The sequence below is a fragment of the Nyctereutes procyonoides genome, unplaced genomic scaffold (genome assembly GCF_905146905.1).
Source record: "Nyctereutes procyonoides isolate TBG_1078 unplaced genomic scaffold, NYPRO_anot_genome, whole genome shotgun sequence".
In the NCBI taxonomy this organism is placed as follows: domain Eukaryota; kingdom Metazoa; phylum Chordata; class Mammalia; order Carnivora; family Canidae; genus Nyctereutes; species Nyctereutes procyonoides.
This window is the reverse complement of record NW_026575034.1, coordinates 8,104,104-8,123,660: the sequence shown is the minus strand read 5'-3', so window position 1 is coordinate 8,123,660 and position 19,557 is coordinate 8,104,104. Positions and strand designations below refer to the sequence as shown.

The 19,557-nt window shown below is 48.7% G+C and overlaps 1 protein-coding gene across 3 annotated transcripts in view; it reads left to right on the top strand.

The window, feature by feature from the left end:
- The first annotated feature begins 292 nt into the window (after positions 1 to 292).
- Positions 293 to 19,557, top strand: part of NELL1 (neural EGFL like 1) — an 814,467-nt gene continuing 795,202 nt past the window's right edge. For all 3 annotated transcript variants that reach the window (XM_055317810.1, XM_055317809.1, XM_055317808.1), the window contains exons 1-2: positions 293 to 419; positions 8,874 to 9,002. In XM_055317810.1, coding sequence (XP_055173785.1) covers positions 365 to 419; positions 8,874 to 9,002 — 184 coding nt within the window. In that variant the 5' untranslated portion in view covers positions 293 to 364. The remainder of the gene's footprint in view (positions 420 to 8,873; positions 9,003 to 19,557) is intronic.

Here is a 19,557-nt window from a genome sequence, read left to right as displayed (position 1 = left end):
CGCGCGTCCCGGGACTCGGGCTCCGGGGTGGGGGGGCTCCTGCTCCCGCGGCCCCAGCCGGAGGGCGCGACCCCCGCGCGGCGCGCACCTGCCCGGGCCCCCCCCCGCGGCTCCAAGGCGGGCGCAGCCGCAGCCGCAGGGGGGCAGGGCCGGGCCGGGGGCGGGGCGGGGCGGGGCGGGGCTGGGGGCGGGGCGGCCGGGCCGAGCGGGGCGCGATCCCCGAGCGCAGCGCCCGCGCCGCCTCCCGCCTCCCGCCTCCCGCCTCGCGCCTCCCGCCTCGCGCCTCCCCCGCCGCCCGCCGGCAAGTTTGGCGGCTCGTGTCCTCCCGGCCCGCGCGCCCCGGTTGGCGCGGACCCGCGGAGCGATGCCGGGGGACGTGCTCCTAGTCGTGTGGTTCTGCGTGTGCGCCGCCCGGACAGGTGAGCGCGGGGCGGGCAAGGGCGGCGCAGGGCGGCGGGCCCTGGGGGCGGGGGCGGGGGGGGTCCGGGCTGCGGGTGCCCCGGGGAGCCCCCCTGCCTCGCAGACGCGGCCCCGCCGACGCGGGAGTGAGGGGCGCGGCCGAGCGGGTCTCCCTCCCTGCCGCTGCCGGCAACCAGCTCCCGGGGGGGGGGGGGGGGGGGGAGCCGCGGCGGCCCGGGGGCGCGAGCCCCGCACCCCGCAACTTGCGGGGTGTGCTGCAGCCGCGGTGCCGGCGCGGGGCGCGGCGGGGAGGCGGCGGCCGCGGGAGTCGCACCGCAGACCGGGCGCTTGCGGCTGGAGGGCAGGGCGCGGGGCAGCGCGGGGCGAGGGCGCGGGGCAGGGCGGTGGAGCGAGGGCTGCGGGGTGCAGGCAGGGCGCGGGCAGGGCTGCGGGGCAGGGCGCAGGGTGAGGCGCAGGGTGCGGGGCAGGGCTACGGGGCAGGGCTACGGGGCAGGGGTGCGGGCAGGGCGCGGGCAGGGCTGCGGGGCAGGGCGCAGGGTAGGGGCGCAGGATGCGGGGCAGGGCTGCGGGGCGCGGGCTGCGGGCAGGGCTGTGGGGCAGGGCGCAGGGTGCGGGGCAGGGCTGCGGGGCAGGGCTACGGGGCAGGGCTACGGGGCAGGGGTGCGGGCAGGGCTGCGGGGCAGGGCGCAGGGTAAGGGCGCAGGATGCGGGGCAGGGCTGCGGGGCAGGGCTACGGGGCAGGGGTGCGGGCAGGGCTGCGGGGCAGGGCTGCGGGGCAGGGCGCAGGGTAAGGGCGCAGGATGCGGGGCAGGGCTGCGGGGCGCGGGGTGCCGGCAGGGCTGTGGGGCAGGGCGCGGGGCGCGGGCAGGGCTGCGGGGTGCGGGCAGGGCTGTGGGGCAGGGCTGTGGGGCAGGGCGCGGGGCGCGGGCAGGGCTGCGGGGCGCGGGCAGGGCTGTGGGGCAGGGCTGTGGGGCAGGGCGCGGGGTGCGGGGGCAGGGCTGCGGGGCGCGGGCAGGGCTGCGGGTCCCCGCGGGATCCGTGGTGTCCCGGTCCCCTCGCCGCCCTTCCCGGGGGAACTCCGGCGCGTCCTCTCCCCTGCACCGCGTCCGCAAGGGCCGAGGGAACAATAATCGGGGAGTCGGCGCGGAGCGGATCCGGGGCGTCTGCGGAAGCTCGCAGCCAGGTCTCTCCCGCTGTAACCGCGGGCGGCGGTCGTGGCGGGGGCACCGGGTAACTGGTAATTCGCGAAGTCCCGGCTCGGCCCCGCCTCGGGAGGCGCAGGAGTGAGGACGCCGAGCTGAGCACGCCCTGCCCTCCGCTCCCCCTCGCCCGCCCGCAGACCCCACGAGTCTTGGGGTTCGGAGACCAGTTCCCGGTCGTCTCCTCCGCGGGTCCAGCAGTAGAGGTGGGGAGGGGAGCACGGCAGGGCGAAGGTACAGCCCCCCGGATCCTGATTCCCGGGCCAGCCCGCCCTAGGACGCGCTGCCGACTTTGCACCCCGGGACCGGCGGGAGGTCACCCCTCCCTTTCTCCTTCCCTCTTTTGCCCCCCGCATTTCCCCTCTCAGGAGGCAGAGGCTCCTTCCCAGGCCAGGCGGCGAGCTCGGGAGAGGGCTGGGGAGGGTGCCGCGCCTTGATCTCCGAAAGTTCCCTCCGCCTGCGCCCCAGGGGCCCCTCTTAGGCCGGCGGCCGCCCGAGGACCCGAAGTTGGGTGTCTCCGAGGTTCCTGCTGGTCTTTTCCATTTACCCGGCTCTGAGAGGGTAGCGGCTGTCCCTTTGCTTAATGGAAGAGGGACGGGTGTGGGCTTCTCCAGGGACAAAAGGAATCCACCCCCCCCCCCCCCGCCCCGGGCTTCCCGAGGCTGCGGAGACGCTCCGTCCAGCCTAGGACAGCTGCTCCTTGGGTCCTGGGCTTTGGAAACCAGGAGCGCAGGGGAAGAAATGCGCCCCCAGAGGATCAGGTCGGGCGAGGCTGGTGCAGAAGCGGGGTGCCAGTCCCGTGCGCGACAAGCAGGTGCTGGTGGGCATCTCAACGGAGGAACGGGAGAGAGAGAAACTGGACCGGGGAGGGGGCGGCTTATTGGCCATTGCACACCCTCAGGTGCACATCCTTCCGACCGGAGTGCCCTGATCCTCTGTGCTCATTAGTTCTTTGCAAAGTGGGCGCAAAGTGCCCCCATCCGGAATGGACTGGGTCTCCAGGGTGCGTTGCTCGTGGACACAATCTTTTCCGCTTCCCCATGCCAACCCCCTTAACCATTGTGAAAATTCTGTTATGGGGACGATTTATTCATGCATTTCTTCACTCATTCAACAAACTGCCAATCGCCTTGCTGGGTCCTGGGATTGCTTATGCCCTGAGGAAAGGACTTGGTCCTCGACTTCCAGGAACTTAAAGCTTAGCTGAGAACCTAGGTAGAAACTGGAAAACGTTTTGTCTCCTTACAGCCTGGGGGGGGGGTATGGTGTAGGAGAGGAGGGAGTATAAGAAGTTTCAATGAAAGCCATACAGAAGAGAAATGGTAGGAAGGAATTTGAGGGAGGGGAGGTTGGTCAGGGAGGGCTTTTGAATTGGGAGGTGACGTTTGAGAGTGGTGTTTCGAAGGCTTTACAGGGAGTTTTCCAGGTGGGCAAAGTGGGGAAAGCATTCCAGGGGAGCATTCCAGGGGGAGGGCACAGCCTGTGCACAGGCTGGGGGGGGGGCATTGTCAAGTCTGCCCTACTGGTTGTGGCAGTTGTGAGGAAGCTTAGGTTTTCCGTGCCACTTGGCACTTCTTGCACACCAGAGGCCACACACATTTCTTCTACAGAAATTCTCAGAAGAACCAGGATGACGGGAGGGGGGTTGGAATTGTATCTCCAGTCCTTCACTTAAAATTTCTTGTCTCTCGAAGGGGTGTGATCAGCAGTTTTCTGGGGGCAGCCGCTTTGATGGGCCCAGGAAGCGTCATCATCCCTGAATCAAACATCCATCCTCTTTGGTGGCAGAGGCTGGCTCCTGATTAGTTTATCAGGATCCAAACAGCCGCTTGGAAAGTTTATTTGTCAAGTGGGACAGTTGTTGTCTGGGCTGTTAACAGTCCACAATGAAGTAAACATGTGGTTCACTTAGCGAGCTGCTCAGATATCGCCGCCTTTTAATGGAAACGAATAGATGATATCAGGCACAGCTTAATTAAAGCGGCGCTGCAGTGCAGTAGCAGTTACATATGAAAAGATCTAATGATAGGTGTCACAGGAAGCTGCTTAAATTGCTCATTGTTCGGGGAACTTGTTTTAGAGGGTAAAATGGAATCAAGATAGGAGGTGCTGTTCTCTAGTGCTTGTTATTTCTGGGTGAAAAATGATTTCTGGGATTTTCAGGTGCATCCCTACCGGGGAAAATGTAGAAGGCTTCAGTATTAGCGGGGATAGCGTATTACGTCCGCGAGTTTTCTCCGATGGCTTGGCTGTGTGCATAACACAAAATTCCCTTTTCCGTTGGTTTTGGTCACCAGGGCCAGCGTGGTGGTGGTGGTGGTGGTGGAGGTGGTTGGGGTCGGGTTTGGGGTGTGGGGAGCCCCTGGGGCCCCTTTTGCTGCCTTTTGCTGCCACCTGCTGGAAAGGAGAGCTTTTCTTCTCGAAGCACTTCTAGGCTATTCATGAACTCTGACGTAATAGAGCTGTGAACAGAGCCCCCAGCCTGCAGTGATTATATGCAACGTGTGGCTAACTTGAACAGGCATGGAACGTAGTCTTCAAGGGTATTGTTTTTGGGGATCTTTGCAGGAGTCCAGGGGTCCGAATCTGATCAACTGGTTGTGACATCCTGCTGTTATATGAGGTCTTGGAGCATCTCCTCGGCGTCCGATTCCTCTGTGTTGACCAGGGGAAAACAGCTGCCATCACGGACAGTGAGCTGGATTAGATTTTTGAAGTGAGCCAGGCCCAGGAGGATTTGCTTGGGAGCTTACACGCTCCGGACCCTGAAGGTGGACTGAATGGTCTTTGGGCCTGAGCACTTCCCAGGCAGGACTGTGGGGGTGGCTGGCAGGAGCAGGTGTCCTGGGAGATTAGGGTGGAGGTTTGGAATCCCAGAACCAGGCCTCAAGTACCTCTCTCATGGTGGTGACACGCTGCCTTCCAGGTTTTGAAAGGATGTTTCGTCCCCAGAAGCTTTTTATCCTGCTTAATTCCAATTCCCAGCTCCAGCCCTTTGTAGAGCAGTTGTGGCCAAAGTAGAGAACTTTAATAGAGTTTCCTTGGAAAGGGCAGGAGCTCCATGCTTGGACAAGAAGCAGAAGCATTAAAAAAATTATTTTTATGGAACCAATGCTCTCATAGTACATGAGGTTCAGGAGAGGCTATGAAATGCTACCTTATTAATAGATTTCCTGATTCCCTAGGTGGTGTGTAAAGTGCTATCTTTTACACATCCTGCTATTGGCGCTCGGCATTTCCATCCTGAAAGGAGACCAATTAAAGGGAGAGAGGAAAAGCGTATCTGGAAGCCTAATTGATTTCCCTTGTTCTGTTTTTATGAGATGTTTTCATGACAAGAGCAATACAGTGACCTTAAAACCAGGGAATCCCCTCACTTGTGGGCTGTTAGGAGGAGGAAGGAGCGTAGACTTAATATTTAGATTTCCCAAAGCATGGCCAGAGTGAGAAGCCCTTCTAGGTCATTGGGGCATGTGGAGGGTTTGGGAGGAAGGGGGACATCCGAACATTTGTACAGTTGCAGTGGAGTTAAGGACCCGGGAGCCGTCTTATGAAAGACAGATGCTGCAGAGCCCAGCTGGGTACCACATGTGTGCTGGGAGTGTTCACACAGTTATCACCAACACCTTATGAGGCTGGGGGGTGGGCATGATCATCTTCATTTTACAGATGAGGGAGCTGAAGCTCAGAGAAGTGGGGTTATTTTTCCAAGAGTTAGTAGGGGAAGAGACAGGACTGAAACTGCCTCTTGGTTTAGTGTCGTTTCCACAACCCTTTGTGGATTGAGTGTGCTGTGTTCTCATTTGGGGACGGGGATCCAAGGGTACCAGTGGGGTGTCCTGCTAGTTCTACAGAATCTGCCTGGGTGCCTTTTAGGCTTGTCTAGTGGAGGGGCTCCTAGTCTGGGAGCGTTTTAAGGATGGCCATTATAGTGGGTCTCGAGTCCCCCCTCTGGTCAACCACTGCCACGATAATGTTGCATAATAAACCATCCAGAACTCAGTAGCTTAACACGTTAAGTTTGGTTCACGTGTCTATAGGTTGTCCTGTTCTCGGCTCATCTAGGTCAGGTTTGGCTGGGCATGTTGGCTGTTTGCCTAACTCAAACAGAGTGTCTGCTCCATGTGTCTGAGTCTCCTTGGACCCAGTGGACCAGTAGGGCCGTGTTCTTTTCATCATGATGCAGAGGTACAAGAGAACAAGCCCTACCTCACGAGCATGTTCAGGCCTCGGCTTGTGTATCATTGCTAACATCCGAAGCATCCCAGGGACCCAAAGAAGTTACAGGGTGAGACTCAAAGTCAAAGGATTCAGAGGTTTGCTTTCACTCTAGCGAAAGGAACTGCAAAGCCATGCGGCAAAGGGTATGTGTGGATCTGGGAGGGGTAAAGATTTGAATCCAATAATTCAGTCAACCACAGTTTTTATTTATTTATTTATTTATTTATTTATTTATTTATTTATTTATTTATTTATTTATGATAGTCACACACAGAGAGAGAGGCAGAGACACAGGCAGAGGGAGAAGCAGGCTCCATGCACCGGGAGCCCGATGTGGGATTCGATCCCGGGTCTCCAGGATTGCGCCCTGGGCCAAAGGCAGGTGCCAAACCGCTGTGCCACCCAGAGATCCCTCAACCACAGTTTTTAAAGAACGTTTCCTTGGCCCGAATGCCATCCTGTCATCTTGCGGTATCCCTAGATGTGCGTGTCGCTTGGAGGTCCTTGTGCCATTGTGCACTCACTCAGCAGTGAATTAACTTAGGTCCTAAATTCAGGGTGTGTGGGATGTCAGCCCCTGGGCGAGGCACTGGGGCTACAGGCACACTCTCTTCTTGTGTCCAGCTAAGGGCACGCTCCCCAGGTCACTTTCCGAATTCCTAGCCAGAGAAAGACCAGCCCGGAGGTCCTCTGAGATCACTCATGATTTAATTTCTGCCATATAGGTGTACAACACTGTAGATCAAACTGAAATATTAGTTCTTTTCCTGCCTTTTCAAGGTGATCACAGAACTGCTGATATCTGAGCTCACTCGGAGAAAAACATCACCAGTCTCAGCCAGAGGCTTCTGGTGCCCTGCCTCAGACTGATAAACAGCCACTGGCTCAGTCCTTCCTTGCACAGAGTAGGTGTTCCATCAGGCCTTTGTGAATGGAGCGTGTGTGAGGGATGAGCAGTGAGATCACCAGGTAACGTAGGGGCATGGCCTCCTCCCCTTCCTCTTCAGCACACACCTGAAGCCCTCCAGCGATTTCCTATTGCAATTAGAATAATACCCATCTCCTCGCTGTGGTTCAAAAGGCAGGGTCTCCTCTACGGCCTCATTTTCTAGCCCTCGCTCCGGCCCATTCTGCGCCAGCCACACTAGTCTTTTCTCTGTTCCCTGGACATGCTGAACATGCCGAGTCTGTTCCTGGCTTACAGTGTGCTATCCTATATCCTGGGAAAGCTGCCCCCCCCCCCATCTTGCCACTGCCAGCCCCTGCAGGCATTCAGCTTTCAGTTCAAAGGGACCTTTCCAGACTGTCCTTTCTAAAGCCCCACCCACGTTGCTCTGTATTCCATTACTCTGTTTTACTTTCTGCATAGCATTTGTTGCCATCTCAAATTCTCTTATCTACTTATTTATTTTTTTTACCTTCTCTTCACTGTACCCCAGGCATGATGCATGCTCTACGAGGACATCTCCAGGGCCAGCAATGTGTGTTACACTGTAAACACTCAGTAATACCTGTTGAAAAGGTACCGCGGGAATGGATGAATGCAGAACGAATGGAAGGAAGACTTGTCCTTGAGTAAACTGGTCTCATAGCTGGCCGCATTGGGAAGGGGGGAACGGAGCCTTTAGGTCAGAAGACAAGGAGAAACCCTGACAGAAACCAAGAATGCAACTCTTGCACTGCGCCTTCAGCTTAACCCTTTGCCTTGGTGATGACAGGTGACAGCTCCAAGGAGCCGTCCTGGCCCCAACTTCTGTTGCTATAGCAGCTCCAGTTTTTCTCACAGCAAAAGAGTAGGGAGAGGGGAGATTACCCACACCTGTGGGGTAACGTGGGAAGGTGGGAGGACAGGTGAGGTTGTAATGGCTCACGATGCTCTGATGAACGTTCACTCAGTGTCTCTGGGACAAGTTGGGTTTCCAGATCGTGCCTCAGCGACTGCATTACCATCCGCCAGAGGTTGACAGCTGTTGCTGATTAAAACATTTCTGACTGTGCAATCAGAATCGCGCTACTGAGATGTTCGGTGTGGATGGCAGCTGCCTTTATGAATGGCTTACCCACTGTCCCTTACGGTGATCTCTAGCCTTATTAGTACATATCGGTGGGAGTCCCTTTGCAATCACGAGTGTGTCACTGCACAGATTGTCCCCTGGGGGACAGACAGCCTTAGGCATTTGCTTTTCTTACATAGGGCCATCTAAGCCCAGGCTCTCCAGCCTAGTTGTCAGGGAATTTAACTTTCTGTTCAGGAATCCCCTTGGATGGAATATACATCTGTCATTTCCCTTTACTTGGCTAGCCCTCGGCCACCCTTCTCCAGCAGGGACAGGAGCCCTCTGGGTTGCCCTCCGCTGTATCACAGTGGTTGAGTCTGATGAAGAGGTGCTTACTGGTGATGGTGGTGTCAGGTTTTGCGACTGCGTCAGGTGGAAGAGGTGGGATCCGGGCCACTGTCCTGATCCACTGTCCCCAGATCTGAAAAAGCTCAGAAGCCCAAAGTTTCTTCATAACTCACAGTGATGACAAAAGCTACCCTGAGTTGGACTCATTTCCTGGTGAAACTTAACCTCAACTGACCCGAGGCTGTGTGTAGTCTTTGTTTAGCCAGCTAGAGGACAGCATCACCCTTCTTGCATCAGAAATACTGTATTTGATTGTGGAGTACTGATTCAGACTTCGTTTAGGGTGTTACCTAAAATGTAATGTAGAGGGCATATTACCATATTACCTCTCCAACATGTGATACGTTCTGAATCTGCAACACGTTTGGCCTTGAGGGTTTTGGATAAGGGATCATCAATCCATAATGAGTGGGGAGTGAGGGTGAGGGAGGGGACAGAGAACCTACAATATCACCGGGGCCATGGAGCAAAGAGTTGTTCTCCGTTTCCACTGCAGACGGTAGCATCTCCACGGACTCATTACTGGCTTCCTTGCATTCCCTGCTACTCCTGGCCTTAATAATTTCTGTTTGGTATTGCTGCTTGCAGTCTGTGTTTGAAGCCAAGACAGCTGTTTGTTTCTTTCCAGTGGTGGGCTTTGGGACGGACCCTGACCTGCAGATGGATATTATCACCGAGCTCGACCTCGTGAACATCTCCCTTGGAGTCACTCAAGTGTCTGGACTGCACAATGCCAGCAAAGCATACGTGTTTCAAGGTAAGGCACTTCCTCCTTTGCATGGAGGCGCAACTTGGGGAGGAGGATCTGTCTGGGGAGTGTTCATGTGGTGTGTGTTTGTCCGAGGATCGTCTCCATTATTTCTCTTGTGTCACTGTCATAAGGTACGTTCAGAAATATCAAGAGTGTTCAGATAATCGAGGGGTGTTCTGAGGGTGGGAGGGGGGCACCAGAGGCATGGTTGTGAAATATTTGGTTTGGCGATGAAATGTTTCCTTGGGTGTTTTGGTGGGGATCTAAAGTTCAGTGAAGTTGCAAAGCTCTTGGAAGCTATTGGCCAGCCATATTATTTTTATAGGACATGTCTTCAACTATTATCTATATCTTTACCTGCACTATAGCTACACCTATTCTTTTTCATATATTTTTCTCTCCTATTTAACATGAGCACAGAGGGTGTTTTGTGGCTGCATTCTCCGAGGGATGTAGCTTACTTGGTTCTCAAATAATCAAGGGAGTGTAGTGTGTTTTTTTTTTTAAAGATTTTATTTATTTATTCATGAGGGACACACACACACAAAGAGACAGAGACACAGGCAGAGGAAGAAGCACACTCCATGCAGGGAGCCCGATGTGGGACTCGATCCCGGGACTCCGGGATCATACCCTGGGCTGAAGGCAGGCGCTAAGCTGCTGAGCCACTCAGGGATCCCCTGTAGCGTGCTTCTTAAAAGCTCAGCTGCCTGAGGTCAAATTCCAACACTACCACTTACTGACTTTGAGACTTTGGGCAGTCCCTTAGCCTAACTGTGCCTGTGTCCTCATCTAGAATACTAGTACCTGCTTCATGGGGCCGTTATAGGGATTAGAGGAGTTAATCCAGTGAAGTGGTTAAAACCGTGTCTGATACATGAAGTAGATCCTCACTAAGTACTAGCTGTGAATATGGGACTTGTGCTGTGTACCACGCAACATGCTCACAGTAGGATTCCCTGTAAGAGTAAACAAGATAGGTGCAGCCCGTTCTAAACTATGATGAGAGAAAGTCATTACACAAGGAATGATTGGGTCACGATTGCTGTCCTTACTATGAAGGGGATGTGTGGGCTGCCATAAAGAGTAGTAGAGGGCGATCTGATTTCACCGGGGTGGAGCGTCAGGTAAAGGTTACCCTGAAAATTGATGTGTCAGCCAAGACTTGAAAAATGAATAGAAAGCCTGGTGTAGGGGAGGGTGGGAGTTCTGAACACTCTGGGCAAGGAAGAAACTATGAATGAAGGTCTTAAGGCAGAAGCCAATAGAAAGGTGTCTGGTGCAGCGAAAGGGTGGTGAGGGGCTGGAGAGGCAGGCAGGGGCTGGGTTGCATTGGGCCCCGTAGGCGGAGCTGATACCTAGCTGATATCAGGGGTTTAGAGTCACTGATGATGTATGGCCAGTCTCCATTCCCATAGGTGGGAGGCCATGTATGCTAGGTAACGAATTTAACTCTTATCCCCATTTGTAGCCCCGGGTTAGTGGTCTCATACTTCATTCTCAGTGCAGCAGGGGCCTTGGCAGAGGTTGCTGCAGGGGAGTGTCCTGATGAGGTATGACCACCGGGCAGTTTGGGTACTCTTCTGTGGAAACTTCTGGCAGCGTTCTTTTAACTCAGCCTTCTGTGAAGACAGCAAAAGGATTATTTTAGAATGGCTGGACCAATATTAAGAGATGAGATTCACATATTTACTAGAGATAGATCTTAGGCCTTGTTAATGGTATAGAATAAATCTACAGGTATTATATGATGATATCTAACCACAGCATGGATGTGTTAATTTCCATTTACTCTTACTAAGGCATTGGTGAGGTTCCTAAGCTCTGGGAAGGGTTAAGAGAATCCAGATGGAATTGCCCTTTCTTTCTTTCTTTCTTTCTTTCTTTCTTTCTTTCTTTCTTTCTTTCTTTCTTTCTTTCTTTTTTGCTTTGTACGAGGTCTGCTCAGTTCCTGTTGCGAGGTCATGCTTCATGAGGGCGGAAGTCATCTCTGTTTAGATACATCCCTACATCCCTAGAACCAAGTACCATGCATGGCATGTAGTAGGTGACAAACACACATGTTGAATTGAATTAAAATCTCCTCTGTCTGATGTGCTCCATGAAAGGCTTGTTGCCTGCTTTACTCACTATTCAGTCACTTATTAATCCACGAGCGTGAGCTTCTTTGGTAAGACTTCTTTTTTTTTTTTTTAAGATTTTATTTATTTATCATGAGAGACACAGAGAGGAGAGGCAGAGACACAGGCAGAGGGAGAAGCAGGCTCCCTGTGGGGAGCCCGATGTGGGACTCGATCCCTGGACCCATATCATACCCGAGCTGAAGGGAGACCCTCCACTGCTGAGCCACCCAGGTGTCCCTTTGGCAGAACTCTGTTGGTTTGTGTGTTCTTTGCTTTGGCAACTACCTCTGGGCTGTCTAGCAGGCTCCAGCCATGGGGAGTGATTTTCAGCTTCTTTAATGGTAAGAGTAACTTAATTTTGGGAGGTTGACCGAGGAGGACTTTACTTTCCCTTAAGAACCCTTGTGATTACATTGGGCCTACCCGGGTAATCCAGCATAATCCTTCCACCTCAAGATCTGTAATTTAATCACATGCTAAAATCCCTTTTGCCATGTAAGGTAACATATTTACAAGTTCTGGCAATTAGGACACGGACATCTTTGGGGAGCCTTTACTTTGCTTACCATACCACACACCTTTTATTTTATTTTATTTTATTTATTTATTAATTTTTTTTTTTACCACACCTTTTAGTTGCCAAAGATTCATGTCTAGGGATGCCTGGGTGGCTCAGTGGTTGGGTGTCTGCCTTGGGCTCAGGGCATGATCCCCGGTCAGGGGATCAAGTCCCGCATCGGGCTCCCTGTGGGGAGCCTGCTTTTCCCTCTTTCCATGTCTCTGCCTCTCTGTGTCTCTCATGAATGAATAAATAAATAAATAAATAAATAAATAAATAAGTAAGTAAGTAAATAAATAAATCTTTAAAAACAAAACAAAAAACCCCCCCAAGATTCATGTCTGTTCCACACGCAAGATACATTTACGTTGTCTCAATATTCTCCCAAAGTCTCAACCCATTACGGCATCAGCTCAAAGGCCAAAATCTTATCCAGTCTCATCATCTGAAAAATTCCAAATTTGATTATCTAAATAATCTAAATCAGGTATGACTGTGACTCTGAGTATCATACATTTAGGGCAAAACTCTCCATCTATGGATCTGTGGCAAGTAGGAAACAGGTCATCTGCTTCCCAAATACAATGGAGAGGCAGGTGTAGGATGCCTGTGATTGACAGTCCTGTTAATAGAAAGGAAATAGGAAGAAGAAAGGGGCTGCCAATCCCGGGAAACTTTGAAATCCAGCAGGGCAAACTCACTGAGTTTCAGGGTCTGGGAAAAGTGCCCTGTGGTCCTTGGCTCTGCCTTCTGGGCCCACGACCCATACCTTTGAGTAATTCTTCCTTTTTCTGGCAGAGTAGTGTGTGTTTGCGGTCAAGTAGTTTTACCAGCCTGTTGCTACCTGTGGAGTTTTGAAAGTCTGTCATTTTTCCTCATTTCATCCTCTTTCAGTCCAAGTTGGCAGTGTTTCTGCTCATATAACATTTTCAGGAACCTTTAGGGTCTCCTGTCCATCGGACAAGAGGCTCCACCACCGATCTTCCTGAGATAGCCCTGTCTCGGTGCCTCACCTCGCGGACATGGCCGGTGGCATCCATGAGTCACATACCTGATCTCCTCAAAGATCCCTCTGTGTGATTGAATCTATTGAACTTTTGATCCTTCAGAGCTACTAGCAAAAAGTTGTTCAGCTACACCTGTGGTTTTCACCCCAGAGCAGAATTTCCTGACAGAGAGTCTCCTAATGTTTTTGTCTTTTGCGGTCCCAGTAGGCTGAGACTTCTTCCATTCCTCAGGGCCTAGTTTCTTTGCTTGTCAGCTCATCTTCCCAACCATCTCTCTCTTTCCTCTCATCTTTTGTTCTAAGCAGCAAGGAGAAACGGACTGTGCCTTCAACACTTGGGCTTGGAAATCTCTTCAGCTAAATGTCCAAGTTCGTCTGTTACAAGTTTTGCTTTCCGTATTACTCTAGGACACAAGTCAGCTAAGCTTTCTGCTTCCACGTAACAACGACCCTGTGTCTTCTGATTTCCATTTCCTTTTTTAGCCCTTACCAGCAGCATGTTTTAAAAAGAAATTTTATTTATTTATTTATAAGAGACACAGAGAGAGAGGCAGAGACACAGGCAGAGGGAGAAGCAGGCTCCCTGTGGGGAGCCCAGTGTAGGACTCATTGGGAGCCTGCTTTTCCCTCTTTCTATGTCTCTGCCTCCCTGTGTCTCTCATGAATAAATAAAGAAATCTTTAAAAACAAAACAACCCCCCCCCAAGATTCATGTCTGTCCCACACGCAAGATACATTTACGTTGTCTCAATATTCTCCCAAAGTCTCAACCCATTACGGCATCAGCTCAAAGGCCAAAATCTTATCCAGTCTCATCATCTGAAAAATTCCAAATTTGATTATCTAAATAATCTAAATCAGGTATGACTGTGACTCTGAGTATCATACATTTGGGGCAAATGTATGTTCTTCGGCCCTGAGCTGAAGGCAGACACTAAACTGCTGAGCTCCCCAGGTGCCCCAACCAGCAGCATTTTATTTATTTATTTATTTATTTATTTATTTATTTATTTATTTATTTATAAGATTTTTAATTTATTTATTAGAGACACACAAAGAGAGAGAGAAAGAGAGAGAGAGAGAGAGAGGTAGAGACAGGGGCAGAGGGAGAGGCAGGCTCCATGCAGGGAGCCTCACTTGGGACCCGATCCCGGGTCTCTAGGATCACACTCTGGGCTGAAGGTGGCAGTAAACTGCTAAGCCCCTGGGGCTTCCCATCAGCAGCATTTTTAATGTCCATGTTTCTACTAATGGTCTGTTCACGGTGATTTAAGTACTCCCTATGATAATATAGATTTTTCTCTGCAGAGTCTTTAGCATTCATATTTCCATCCTGGTCTGTTCATGGCAATCTAGGGTTTCTCTGTGCTCCCCTCAGTTTTTTTAGCCTTTGCTCATTATTCAGTGCCAGAGCCACTTCTGCATTTTTAGTTATTTGTTACAGTAGCATCCCACTTCCCAGTGCTATCACTGCCACAGTTGTTGCTGTAACAGATTGCCATAAATTTAGTAGCTTGAAACAAGACAAATTTATTAGCTTATAGTTCTGGAGATAAGAAGTCAGAAATGAATTTTAGGGGGCTAAAATCAAGGTGGCGGCAGAGCTGTGTTCCTTCTCGAGTCTTTACAGGTATTTAGACCATTTATATTTAGTGTCATTATTGACATGTTTATATTTAAGTATATCTGTTTGCTATTTGTTTTCTACTTTCCCATGTATTTTTTTCTTCCATTTTCCCCACTTTTTGGCTTCTTTTGGATTAATTGAAGTTTTAAAGATTATTCCATTTAATTTCCTTTGCTGGCTTGTTAGCTATAACTCTGTTTCATTGTTTTAGTGGTTGCTTTAGACTTTCTAGTATACATCATTAATTATTACAGTCTACCTTTCAGTGAGATATACAATGTCATGTATATTATAAGAACATTTCCATAGTTTACTTCTTTTCTCCTGGTCATCGATCGGTCATCACACATTTTACTTCCCATATGGAATTGTTTTTTTTTTATTTAATTAGTTATCTTTTGAACAGATTTGGATAACAAAATCAATCACATATTTAACCATGTAATTACTATTTTCTATGTTTTTTAGTCCCTTGTGTGGATTCTTATTTCCATCTGGTATTGTTTTCATCCTGTTTGAGGGACTTCCTTTAACATTTCTTTTTTTTTAAGATTTTATTTGTTTATTCATGAGAGACATAGAGAGAGAATGGCAGAGGCACAGGCTCCATGCAGGAAGCCTGATGCGGGACTTGATCCTGGGACCCCGAGATCACGACTTGAGCCAAAGGCAGATGCTCAACCACTGAGGCACCCAGTCATCCCCTCCTTTAACATTTCTTATAGTGCAAGTGATAAATTCTTTTGGATTTTGTATGTCTGAAAAAGTATTTTGTTTTCATTTTTGAAGGATATTTTTGCTGGGTGTAGAATACTGGGTTGACCATTCTTTTTCTTTCAGTACTTTAAAGATATTGATTCACTGTCTTCTCACTTGCATTATTTCCAACCAGGAATCTGTGTCACTCTGTCTTTGTTCCTTTGTAGGTAATTTTCTCTCTTCTGATTTTAAAACTCACTTTGTCATTGATTTTGAGCAATTTGATTATGATGTACTTCAGTGTGGCGTTCTTTTTTTTTTTAATTTTATTTATGATAGTCATACAGAGAGAGAGAGAGGCAGAGACACAGGCAGAGGGAGAAGCAGGCTCCATGCACCGGGAGCCTGACGTGGGATTCGATCCCGGGTCTCCAGGATCGCGCCCTGGGCCAAAGGCAGGCACCAAACCGCTGCGCCACCCAGGGATCCCTGGTGTGGCGTTCTTTATGTTTTTTTTTTTTTTTTTCCAGTGTGAGCTCTCTTGCACTTCATTAAATTTGAAAAAAAATTGGCCATTATATCTTTAAATATTTTTCCTGTCCCCATCTCTCTTCTTTAGGGATTCCAATTACGTGTATGTTAGGCAGCTTAATGTTGTTCCACAGTTTACTGATACTCTGTTCATTTCAAAAATTATAGTTCACTTTTCTCTCTGTATTATTTTTGATAGTGTCTATTGCCATTCTTTCAAGTTCACTGAACTTTTCTTCTGTAGTGTCTGCTATTAGCATCATTTAGTGTTTTTTTTAAATATCACTTATTATGGTTTTATCTCTGTAAATTTAGTTTTGACTCTTTAAAAAATATTCCATGTCTCCATTTAACTCTTTGAATAGATGGAACTTACAGTACTTGTTTTATTTATTTTTTATTTTTTTAAAGATTTATTCATTCCTCATGAGAGATGGAGAGAGAGAGAGCGTGCACCACAGGCAGAGGGAGAAGCAGGCTCCCCACAGGAGCCCAATGCAGTACTCGATCCCAGATCCCGGGATCATGACCCGAGCCAAAGGCAACCACCCAACTGCTGAGCCACCCAGATGTCCCACAATAATTGTTTTAATGTCCTTGACCACTAATTGTAGTATTTGTATCAGTGCTGGGTTAATTTTGATTGATTAATTTTTCTCCTCCTCACTACTTCGTTGCATACCTGGAAATTTTTGATTGAATGCCAGACATTGTTATTTTACCTCGTTTAGTGCTGGCTATTTTTGTATTCTTATAAATATTCATGGTATTTTTCTAGGACACAGTTAAGTTACTGGGAAACCACTTGATCTCTTTGGATCCTACATTTAAGGTTTCTTAGCCCAAAGCAGTGCTAGTGCTAATAGCTAGAGTAAAGCTAATTATTTCCCATCACTGAGGCAAGACCTTTGGTGTGCTCTACCCAATTCCCTATGAAATGTGAGAGATTTCAGCTTAAGTGGGGAATAGATAGTATTCTCAGAACTGTATGTATGTTGAGCACTGTTACCTTTTGGGTGTTGGTTCTTTGATTTTGGGTAGTTTTCTCATATGCCTGTAATTCACTGGGTACTGATCTTGAGAGAGATCTGTATGTTTTTTTCTCTGCTGTTGTCTCCTCTCATGTATACTGACCTGTGAAATCTAAGTGCCTTGGTCTCCCCCTCACTCTCTGCTTCCTCATCTAGCCCAGGGAGGTTGCTGGGCTCTGCCTGAGTTCTTCCTCTGACATAGCTTGGGACCTCTCTTTTAGAGCACTAGCTTGAGTAATTGTAGGGCTCCTTTCTATTGTTTTCCATATCTCTCTCTCTTTTTTTAAAGATTTTATTTATTCATTCACGAGAGACACACACAGAGAGAGAGAGGCAGAGACACAGGCAGAGGGAGAAGCAGGCTTCATGCAGGAAGCCTGACATGGGACTCAATCCCGGGTCTCCAGGATCAGGCCCTGGACCGAAGGTGGCACTAAACCACTGAGCCACCAAGGCTGCCCCTGGTTTTCCATTTCTCAAGGATTGCTGCCCTTCAGTGACTGATGTCCAGTGTCTTAAAAACTGCTGTTTCATTGAATATTCGTTTTAAATTTATTTATTTATTTATTTATTTATTTATTTATTTATTTATTAAATTTTATTTATTTTATGATAGTCATCACAGAGAGAGAGAGAGAGAGAGGCAGAGACATAGGCAGAGGGAGAAGCAGGCTCCATGCAGGGAGCCTGACGTGGGATTCGATCCTGGGTCTCCAGGATCGCGCCCTGGGCCAAAGGCAGGTGCTAAACCGCTGCGCCACCCAGGGATCCCTCATTTTAAATTTAAATTCAGATTAATTAGAACTCAAATTAAAAATTTATTTCCTCGCCCACACTAGCCATATTTCAAGTGCTCAATTGCTGTATATGGCTAGGGGTTCCTCTGTTGAACTGTGCAGGTCTAGGCAGGCTCTGAGATTTTACTGTTTTACCATACTGCATTTAATATGGGCAAGCTACAAAAGCCTATCTTTCAGTATTAATACATGATAGCAACTAGCAAGGTACTTAAGCTCACTGTCTCAGGGTACTTCCATTTACGCATTGATACAACAATAGTATCTGCTGTGTTTGGTTGTAGTGAGGATGAAGTACATTACATATAAAGTGCCATACTTGTACTCAGTACATGGTGAACTTGCATTAGATGTGAGTTCATACATTTTTAAATAATAGGGTATAACTTTGGCCTTCTTCCCCTATGTGTATGATCTGTCTTGTGTGTTATTAGTGTCATATTTCAACCTGTAGAGGTAGATGGGATGGTGGGAAAAGCAGAGGATTGGGGATGGGAGTGAAAATTGGGGTTCAAGACTTTAAATGTAATATAGTTATATCATCTTCCCTACAACCACCTAAGGTAAGTACTTTGATTGCCCCATTTTATCAATAAGTAAATGAAATTACCTTGAGGGATCACTTAGGGGTGCCAGTGGATATGCCACTTAATGCTCTCAAGTGTCAGATTCCTCATCTGGAAATGGGAAGAATGCACAGACTGGGCACAAGAATTAAATGATAGTGCATGAAAAGGTACTCTAAAAAGCGTAAAGGGTAAAAAAAATTCATTTTTCTTTCCTTCATTTGTTTTTATTCCTTCTCACATTTTACTATCCTAAGTCCAGTTCTGAGTCTATGTATGTTAAAGGAGTGAAGACCTTCATTTCAATGCTAGCCTATTAATAACATCGATGATTTTAAGTAGAAAGCTTACTTAAGTGGAAACACTCCTGGACTACCAACTCCAAAGCGTGATTGGTTTTATTTTGGAGCTAGCCAGCCTTTTAAGGTCGTCTTTGTCACTGCTCTCCTTGTATAGTACAGAGAATTGAACAAGTAAGATTTTTATTCACTTCTTACTTGAAACAAATTATATTTTATTAGGAGCTGGGGCTGGGGCAGAGAGAATGAATGGCCATGTGAGACTGGCATAGATCTTGTCTAAGCTGAAAAGCATCCTAAATACCAGCTTTAGATTTTCAAAAATCATTTTGGAAAATCTCTGCATTGCCTTGAAAGGGACTCAGGGAAGATCTGAGGGTTTGGAACTGTACTTCTCCCTGACTGACAGTGTCTTGGTGTTAAGTAGTTGGGAGGATGTATCTGTCCATTGGTGTCTCATTTATAAAAGTGAATTAGAATATGCATGAGCACAGATTCTTTAATGTGTTGCTTTTTTCCCCTTATGCCAGTAAAATGCTACCTTTCAGGAGTTCTATTTTAGAAGTTTCTAAAGGAAAAAAATAGTATCTTTCAAGTAGCATGTTTTACGTGACAAAATAGAACAAAGGCTAATGTGGGATACTTCAGGAAGATTGAGGCTTCTGGTACCTATGGCATTCTAGGATTTATGCTAAAAGTTGTGGGAGACACAGATGAATAAGGCAAAGATCTTGACCCCAGTGAGGTTATAGCCTAGAAGGGTAAAACACAGAATGCCCTTAGACACTTGACGTAGAGGGGAAGAGAACTGGCTTTGTCGTGGATTATAGATAAAGTCCCGAGTATGTTGAAGGAAAAGTTCTCACTGGATGACTCAGGGAAGGCTTCTTAGAGGAGGTGGCACCTGAAGCAGCCCCTGAGAAATGGACAAGAATTAAATATATAGTTTCTAGGTCATAGGAGCACTGCTCTTGTGTAATCATTTTCACGAAACAGTACTTGAAGCTTGAGTTATAGCTCTGAATGCTTAGAAAATCTGAGCAAGATGGAGTTACCCAAAGGGTTTGTTTAATGTTGATCTTCCACATTTTCTGCCACCCACTATTGCCCAAGTCTGAATTGTTTTTTCTGTTGATTGGATGCGCCTAGTCACTAATTACCTCTGGGAGCATTTACAAGTCAACCTCACTTTGAGTGGAGTGATTTAGTAGAACTTTGCATTTAATCAGTTAGTGGAGTGAGTCAATTCACATACCAGCATCTCCCAAATATAGGTATTTTTTTTGCTTTTGCCAAAATAAAACTCAAGCAGGCTGTGGGAGT